At 40.6% G+C, this 9,637-nt stretch overlaps 1 protein-coding gene across 1 annotated transcript; it reads left to right on the top strand.

Moving 5' to 3' along the window:
• Nucleotides 1–980: 980 nt before the first annotated feature.
• LOC139399538 (NADH dehydrogenase [ubiquinone] 1 alpha subcomplex subunit 10, mitochondrial-like) lies at nucleotides 981–8,749 on the top strand. The gene is made up of 10 exons (XM_071144926.1): nucleotides 981–1,173; nucleotides 1,594–1,762; nucleotides 1,941–2,156; nucleotides 2,379–2,465; nucleotides 3,238–3,359; nucleotides 6,031–6,098; nucleotides 6,267–6,321; nucleotides 6,531–6,616; nucleotides 6,758–6,866; nucleotides 8,437–8,749. Exons 1-10 carry the CDS (start codon nucleotides 1,099–1,101, stop codon nucleotides 8,503–8,505), a joined length of 1,056 nt encoding a protein of 351 aa, XP_071001027.1. The 5' UTR covers nucleotides 981–1,098; the 3' UTR covers nucleotides 8,506–8,749.
• The last annotated feature ends 888 nt before the right edge of the window (nucleotides 8,750–9,637 follow it).

A 9,637-nucleotide genomic window follows, 5' to 3' on the forward strand; every position in this document is an offset into this window, starting at 1 on the left:
ACTAACATGGTCCAAGCACATCAAGACAGTCGTGAAGAGGGCACAACAAAACATATTCCCACTCAGGAGACTGAAAAGATTTGTCATGGGTCCCTAGATCCCCAAAAGGTTCTACAGCTGCACCATTGAGAGCATCCTGACTGGTTGCAACACTGCCTGGTGTGGCAACTGCTCAGCCTCCGACCGCAAGGCACTACAGAGGGTAGTGCTAATGGCCCAGTACATCACTGGGGCCAAGCTTCCTGCCATCTAGGACCGCTATACCAGGCTGTGTCAGAGGAAGGCCCTAAAAATTGTCAAAGACTCCAGCCACCCTAGTCATAGACTTTTCACTCTGCTACCACATCGCAAGCGGTACCGGAGCGCCAAGTCTAGGTCCAAGAGGCTTCTAAACATTTTCTACCCGCAAGCCATAAGACTCCTGAACATCTAATGAAATGGCTACCCAAACTATTTGCATTGCCCCCCTCCCCCCTTTACACCACTGCTACTCTCTGTTGTTGTCATCTATGCATAATCGCGTCAATAACTCTACTTACATGTACATACTACCTCTCCTAACCGGTGCCCCTGCACATTGACTCTGTACCGGTATATAGTCTCGCTATTGTTGTTTTACTGCTGCTTTTTAATTACTTGTTACTTTTATCTCTTATTCTTGTCCGTATTTTTTAAAACTGCATTGTTGTTTCGGAGCTCGTAAGTATTCGGCCCATGTGACAAATAAAATGTGATTTGATGCCACTCCACTAATTCTGCTCCAGCCATTACCATGAGCCTGTCTTACCCAATTAAGGTGCCACAAACCTCCTGTGGTGAAGACAGTAGATCATATGTATATCTTTATATCTGGTAAGTGTTATCCGGGATCCTTGGGACGTCCCTACCCTAAACCCTAACTTTACCCCTTACCATAACCATAACGCTCATTTTAAATTGTCTTTTACTTTCAGGCAATACAATTGGACACACTTGATGACGTCAATATTACTCGACTACGGGCAAAAAAGACCATTTCCACGCGTTATTATCGCGCCTCGACATAACTTGCATAGAGGGTGATTTCTGGGTCAGATTTGCGGGTCTGGTGGTAAAATCATGGCGTTACGGGTGATTCGTTTGGTCATCCCCTCGGGGACAGCCGTTTTCAAAGCAGGGACACTTATTCAGACGGTAAGATTGGCAGAATAATTTCCAAAATGCTCTCTCGCGCAACGAGTGGCATCAAGTTCACAAGCCGCCCTCGATACAAGGACACCATAACAAGAATGCTAATGCTAAGAAGGCTAACTAGCAGATGTCTTATGTGGTTGTCAACAACTATTGTGTCGCAATGTATTGTTATTAGCGGCAATATTAATTCGTTTGTTAGCTAGCTTATTTGAACTAATTGTCTAATTACCGTTATCCCTTTCTTGTCATCCTCCTGACATGCTAGCTAGTATTTCAGTTTTATCAATTACAATGAAGCATATTTATTTCATGGTGGGCAGGATGGTCAGAAGGATGACACTCACATACTCATTCTATTGATACGGAGTACCATTCAATATTTTATTTGAGAATTAATTGATCAACATATCTTATCTTTAGGCTGGTATTCACACAAGCTCATTAAGGAACCTACGGTACGGCTGGTGGGCATATGCACTGGGCGAGAGGACAACCCCAAGGTTCAAAGAGAACAGCAAGATCATCTCCATTGATGGCAACCTGGCCTCAGGAAAGGGGGCGCTGGCCAAGAGTCTGGCTGATAAGCTGGGTAATGATCCTGTTGTCGATGCAGTTATTGAAGTCTAGATTACTTATTTATACATATTTATAACTTGGGGAGTTAGAAGTTTATAATGCCAATTGCATTAAATAAACTTAATTCCCTACCTTCTGGTACAAAACAGGATTAATGTAAATTGACTCCATTAACACTTTGATGTCTGTAGGGATGCTGTACATGCCTGAGCCCAACACGCACTACTTGGACAAGATGACAGTGGAGAAGGAGCCTCTGCCAATCGCCTTCAACGGTAACTGCAGCTTGGAGAAGTTCTATGCAGACCCCAAGGCTGCTGACGGGAACTCCTACCGGCTACAAGCATGGATGTACCTCATGAGGCTCCTTCAGTGGTCAGACGCCATGGAGCACCTGCTAACCACAGGTACGGCTGGCTGGCTATGGGAATGCGCTCAGATATCACTCACAAATGACATCAGGATTGTGTTAGGGAATCGGGGAAAACAAAGAATTGAGCTCTTGAGCTTACATTCCTGTAGTTTAAATTAATGCCTTGTGTTATTCTAAATGGCTTATTGCAAAAATATTATTCTGTCCTTTTTGGGTTTTTAAGTCATGTCCTTCTCATAAACTTTCTCCATTCTAGGCCAAGGTGTGATCTTGGAGCGCTCCCCCTACAGTGACATGGTGTTTGTGGAGGCCATGTTCAAACAGGGATACATCAGAAGGCAGTGTAAGTACTGAAATCTCTATAATAAGGCTGGTACAGATCTGAATAGTCTCATTTACAACTGCGACCTGGCCAAGATAACGCAAAGCAGTGCGACACAAACAACAACAGTTACACATGGAATAAACAAACATACAGTCAATAACACAATAGACAAGTCCATATACAGTGTGTGCAAATGAGGCCAGATAAGGGAGGTAAGGCCATAGTGGTGAAATATTTACAATTTAGCAATTAAACACTGGAGTGATAGATGTGCAAGTAGAGATACTGGGGTACAAAGGAGCAAAAAAAAAAAAACGGTATGGGGATGAGGTAGTTGGATGGGCTATTTACAGAAGAGCTATGTACAGGTGCCATGATCTGAGCTGCTCTGACAGCTGGTGCTTAAAGTTAGAGAGGGAGATATGAATCTCCAGCTTCAGTGATTTTTGCAATTCGTTCCAGTCATTGGCAGCAGAGAACTGGAAGTAAAGGCCGCCAATGCAGGAATTGGCTTTGGGGGTGACCAGTGAAGTATTCCTGCTGGAGCGCGTGCTACGGGTGGGTGCTGCTATAGTGACCAGTGAGCTGAGATAAGGCAGGGCTTTACCTAGCAATATATGATGAATCAGATCTGGTTTAACACCAACCTGACAAGCCATGATATTGAAAGGTCATTAGTGTTTTAAATAAAAAAGCTTTGGGTGAAGATGCTTTTTTATGTGTGCCACCATTACTACAAAAGCGGCATTTTACATTGCTGTGGTTGAATCTCATATGTTCTGTAATGCAGGTGTAGACCACTACAATGAAATCAAAGGTATCAGCATCTGTGAGTTCCTGCCCCCTCACTTGGTCATCTATGTGGACAAGCCAGCGGAAGAAGTGCAGAAGAAGCTAAAGGCATCAGGCAAAGTAGGGAGACACAAACAAGGAAAATATCCATGCTATACTTTTCTAGGCATATAGTTTGTCTGTTTGACTGAATGCCCATTCATTATCAGCTGGTAGAGAACCTATGGAAGTTTTACTCAACCAATTTGGAGTCCTGTCCAGTAATTATTATTAATTATTAAGTTCACATTATTATGTGAACTTTTTCTAATATTGATGTATTTGGGGCTTTAAACAAAAAACGTTTTAAACTCCTCAAAAAGTCTCTACTGTGGTCATGAGCTAGGTTAGAAACATTTTAAAAATGATTATCAGTCTGTTGCTAACAGCAAGTAATGTTCTTAATTGGAACCTTTCCTTTGCCAAATGCCTCTGGTAATGTGTGAAAATTATAGAAATTAGTTGTTGGTTTCACGTACGCCCATTTAGGACCTCTCACATTTGGCAGGCGGGCGGGCCTCACAAATCCTGGTTGTTTTTAGCATTATGCAATTGTGGCCCCAGCAATAATCCTGTCTTTAAACATAATCATGGAGGGCTGGTGGAATTCGGTGCAAATTGAGATAAATATGCAGCCTCAAATTCTACCAGAAAAGGGAGCTTTTAGGACAAGTCTTGTTGCTCAACTTAGGTAGTTTGATTCATACTTTAGATCTGTGTTCCAAACTTTTCTTTCCGGAGTGTAACTCTCACATCTCTGATTGGATTTAAATATATAACATGTTTAAATCTCAGTTTTAAAGATGTTGAATCACACTCCCGTATTTAAAGCCAAATGTATTCTTTTTTATCTATGCAATGTTTAGGGTGCATGTTGAATAACCATTTTCATCGAGGCATTTAGGCTATTGCCTTCAGAAAGTATTCACAGCCCTGGACTTTTCCCACATTTTTTTTTGTTACAAAGTGGGATTAAAATGGAATTAATTGTAATTTTTCTGTCAACAATCTTCACAAAATACTCTGCAATATTGAACTGGAAGAAAAATGTTAACTTTTTGTAAATTATTTTTATTTTTTATTATAAAAAAAAAAACTTTAGGGCTGTCCTCGATTAAATCTCGGTGGACCGAAAGTCGTCTTTTCTTTCGACCAATCAATTGGCAGAATTTTTATTTTTACATATATATCCTGTGTGTTTTTAAAATCAACTATACAGTACCAGTCAAACGTTTGGATGCATACTCATTCAAGGGTTTTTCTTTATTTATTTATTCTTTATTTATCTTTATTTATTTATTTATTGTTATTTTGTGTTATGAAATAACACGTGGGATCATGTAGTAACCAAACAGGTGTTAAACAAATCAAAATATATTTTATATTGGAGATTCTTTAAAGTAGCCACCCTTTGCCTTGGTGACAGCTTTGCACACTGTTGACATAACATGATGCAGCCACCACTATGCTTGAAAATATAGCAAGTGGTAGTCAGTGACATGTTGTATTGGATTTGCCCTAAACATAACACCTGTTATTCAGGACTAAAAGGATATTGCACATTTTTTGCAGTATTACGTTTGTTTTTACCTTGTTGCAAACAGATGCATGTTTGGTATTTTATTTTATACAGGCTTCCTTTTCACTCAAGTCATCTAGGTTAGTATTGTGGAGTAACTACAATGTTGTTGACTCATCCTCAGTTTTCTCCTATCACAGCCGTTACATTTTTTTTCTGTTTTAAAGTCACCATTGGCCTTATCTTAGTAGTGACTGGGTGTATTGATACTCCATCCAACATGTAATTAATAACTTAACCATGCTCAAAGGGATATTACATTTCTGCTTTTTTTATCTACTGGTAGGTGCCCTTTGCGAGGCATTGGTAAACCACCCTGGTCTATGTGGTTGAATCTGTGTTTGAAATTCACTGCTTGACTGAGGGACCGTACAATTATCTGTATGTGTAGGGTACAGAGATGAGGTCGTCATTCAAAAGTTTGGACGCATACTCATTCAAGGGTCTTGTTAAACACTATTATTGCACACACAGTTAGTCCATGCAACTTATGTGACTTGTTAAGGTAGACTTTACTCCTGAACTTATTTAAGTTTGCCACAAAAATGTCAAACCTAATTCCACTTTGACATGATGGGGTATTGTGTGTAGGCCAGTTACAAAAACATCTCGATCCATTTTAAATTCAGGTTGTGAAACACACAGCAAAATGTGGAAAAAGTGAATACATAAAAAAAGAGAATACTTTCTGAAGATACTGTATATGTCCAAAAGCTGCACTTGTGTTTTTAGATCACCAATAGTATTGGATGGGTAGCATTTTTGGAAACAAACCATCTGTCAAACTTCTAAAGTCTTAATACTGGTCAATAAAGGAATTAAATCAAGCTGAAGCCCGCATAAGTATTCAAGCATGGCCCTTCAAATAGATTCATATCAGTTGCCACTAAGTTATTTGGTTTTGCGTGCCGTGATTATTCTTAAGTTAGGTTTAATTACCTTTCCGCTCTACGGATCAGATCATTGAAGGTGAGAATCTGCTTCAACAGCTCCAAACAGATCTTCTGCTTCTTTACCATTTTGGGTGTTCCGCTTGTTAAGTTAAATCCGTTTAAGGCACTTTGACTAAGCAAGAGAATTGTGTTGGGTCTGGTGTTAGCGGTCTTTTCAAATAGTCTATTTTCTGGTGTGTGTTGTTCCTGTCTTTATGAATCTATCCTGTCTTACCCTCAGGATGTACCCCTACCCTATCTGAAGAGCATTGAGGATGCCTACAAGAAGACCTACCTTCCCAAAATCAGGTTAGTGGATTAGAAGGCTCTCTAGTGAAACATATATTCATTATACCTCTGAGATGACCCTGTCTTTTAACAACTTGAACTTTTTTAACAATGCAATTTCTCAAGACAACTCCGATCTGACCTTCAACCATTTACAAGAAAAGTGTTGAGAGTTTTTCTTTATTTCAGTGAGAATGCAGAATTGCTCGCTTATGATGCTACCCAAGCACAAGACATGGAGAGGGTAAGAAAATCCAGTGAATGACTAGAGGCATCAAATTATATAATAATAATCTTGTAGTTTCTGGTGAGAAAACAAATATGGTGTTGATATGTTATAGGCCTAGCCAATGCATCATACTGAAATGCACTGACTGCTATTGAAAACCTGTCTTATTCTCTCACAAAACTCTCTCGTCAAACAGACTTCACTTTTTTGTTTTTTCTCTTTAGATTGCAGAAGACATTGAGGACTTGAAATTTGAGAAAGGACCTTGGGTAGAGCAGGATGATGTCACACTCCACTACATGAGAATGCTGTAAGTATAACCACTTAATTTGTTCCCTACACGTGTAGACCTTACTTTTCCATCACGTACATGGGTAGGCCTATATAGTTCATATTGGAGCTCTGGAAGCTTTCTCATCAGCCTGCTGTTTTTCTTCCTCTCTCTCCAAAGGGTGGAAGACAAGATGAGGGTTGCAGACCTGACCCTTGTACCCAACTTCCTGCCTGAGGTCACCATTGGGGCTCACGAGTATGACGCAGGCTACTATGCCTTCAAATCAGTAAGGGAGAAAAGCACTCTACTTCTCTTATGATGTGGTGTGGCTCGATCACCTGATATGACCAGATTATGATAAAGTGGGGTATGAGCTATAGGTACCATACTGCAAAGGTGGAAAACTTTTCCCTCCTTCAATAGTATTTTCCCTCTCAGTCTCTTCTGGGTTTTGTGGCCGTCTTGTGGTTTTGCCTCCAGCATATTAAATAACTATTTTGGTAGCTGAAATATCAAATGATATACGAAAAGGGAAATGCCATATGTGGAATATTCTCCAAGTCATTGGTGTCATCAGTCTTGCAGGAAAACATTCTGTGCTGACCTTTAAAGTTTATTGACTGGAGATGTGGGGGTATATAATGTGCTACAGGATTCTTTGAGCTGACATTTTGCTCGGTGCCCGCTATTATACTGGAACGAGTGGGAGGACAAGCTTGGGGAATGTGAACTATGGCGGGCTTAGGTTGTCTGCGTTTTCTCATCCATACTTCTACTTGACAAAGTTCACTTCTTCTGAAGTGCAAGCTAGGATTCCGCAGTAGAGTGTGTACTGTACTGTTTGACAAGAACAACAACCGATAGGTGTTTGTCTGGTGATTATCATTTTGGCTTCGCCAGCTTAAACTTGCGCTAAGTTGTACCGCAGATGTCAAAGTAAAACTAGGTAAACAAAAGTTGAATGTCTATCAGTGTTGCTGTTTGCAATCCAACACCACTTCTTCATTCTTGGCTGATTTTTGTTTTTGAGGCTGTAAATGTCTTTATATTTAAGTCTGTTTTCTGCTTCTTTGGCTGACTGATAACAGTTGAAAGAAAGAGAAGCTGTGTTAATGTAGGCCTTAGTTAACACTAGACTATCTTTTTTGTTTCATACTCACAAGACTGATGTGCTAGTGTCGCCTAGGTGACTGAGAGCAGCCTGGCTGTCGATCAGTCTGTCACTGACGTGGCTTCACATTAGCAGGAACTCATAACGCGCTGTTTGCTAAGGCTAGGGGGTGATGGACTGCAATGTCGCCCCTAGTGACAAAACACTTTGCTATACCATTAGTCTTTGCTGTCGTCCCACATCTAAGGATGGATGAGTCTTGAGTGGCTAGTTCTTCAAAGCTTAAGGGAATAAGAAGGCCCGGCTTCTTAAATCGGAGAACTGTTAAACCTGCCCAAGTGTCCTGTGGAATATTGTGTCTCTTTTTACCCAGGCAATTCCCACAAATGTTTGGGATGACTCCTTGACCCTCGCGTTGGATTCGTTTTAAGGATTTCATCAGTGAAGCGTAGGTTATGACCTGTATGCCCAGACTAAAAGGGTTACAGAACTCTCAGAATAACTATTAGGCTGCTAACTTGATTGATTTCCAAAAAGGCAAACATTTATTAAGTTGTTCTTGTTTATACCTAGCTTAACTACGTTGTATTTTACTTGCAACTTCACTAAGATTTTCTCTCCTATATTTTTGGCAACTGTTTCAGCAAATACATTCCTGATGTTTTAGCATACATAATAGGCTATATCCCCTATCACTTATCTCGCTCTAATTAAATTGACTGTCCTTTTCTTTTCTTTCCAAAAGCTCCTGGGAAAGAAGTACGCTGCAGGTTATAATGCAGACATAGGAGACACGAACATCTGGCTGAAGTGAATGAGTGGACCTGACTACTCTGGAGCTGATTGCTGTAGATGAATGGTTCGTTCCTCATTCCCTCCCTCAACACCCCCCCCCCCCCCCCCCACACACCTGTTCACTCCTCCCTATGGGTGGAGAAGTCTAAATATGGGATTATCCGTTTGATCCAATCTGGAACATTCTCTTCTCTGGTCCGACTGTGTATCGAGGAGAAATTGTATTATGTCCATGAATTATGCATTAAAAGTACATCTAAAAACTTGTTTTATTTTTGTGAAATGTGCATCTAGCCTTTTCAAGAGGGATAATGGCAATTGGATTAAGAGGAGAGATTACAGTTTATCCTCAATCATCATATTATTATTTTTTTCATAGCCTGCAAGTTTGCTGTCCCAGTTTAAGTGACTTCACTGACTTGTATCATTATAATGTATCCGCTAGTCTTTTCTTTAGCAGATGCTTCCCACAGTGACTTTGTCAGTGCATAGTGCGGTGTCACAGCCCCGTAAGGGTTTACTGTTTTTCTAAACCACAGTTCCAGGTATGGAAGCAGGTAGCCAATTAGGCAGGCCTTCAGTGTGCCTGTTGTACTATATGTGTCTGCAGATACTGACTGGGCTCAGACTGATTGGCTTCCAGCCGTTCCATAATGGCATATCAAGCACAATTTATAAATAACGAAATCTAAAGTTATGACATGCTCTAAGGGCAAGATTAGATATACTACTTTCATGAAAGAGAAAGATGATCATTCAGGTGCTGCTAATTTCCGACTCTGGTGTTATGGATCACCATGAACATATTGAAGTTCGGCTTTCTTATTGAACCAGACAATTGAAAGTTATTTTTAGTTGTTTATCGAAGAGAGCTGGCTAACTCATTGATCCTGCTTTGTATCATACCCTTCAGGTCTTCATGTACCCAAAACAGAAGTGCAATCCCTCCACACTCTCTTCACAGGGTGATTTTTAAGAGCCTGGTTGTTTTTCATTTACCACCAGCTGACTCTTCAGCATTTCTCACTCACACACACACACCTCCAGCATTTACACACCTACGCCACTGTAGCTCAGCGAATATGGACGACACGGAGCTATTACACTGACCGAGAGGAACAGAGCAGCAGGCTGTGGCAATTAGACGCTGG

This window comes from Oncorhynchus clarkii, chromosome 3 (assembly GCF_045791955.1).
Source record: "Oncorhynchus clarkii lewisi isolate Uvic-CL-2024 chromosome 3, UVic_Ocla_1.0, whole genome shotgun sequence".
NCBI classification, from domain to species: Eukaryota; Metazoa; Chordata; class Actinopteri; order Salmoniformes; family Salmonidae; genus Oncorhynchus; species Oncorhynchus clarkii.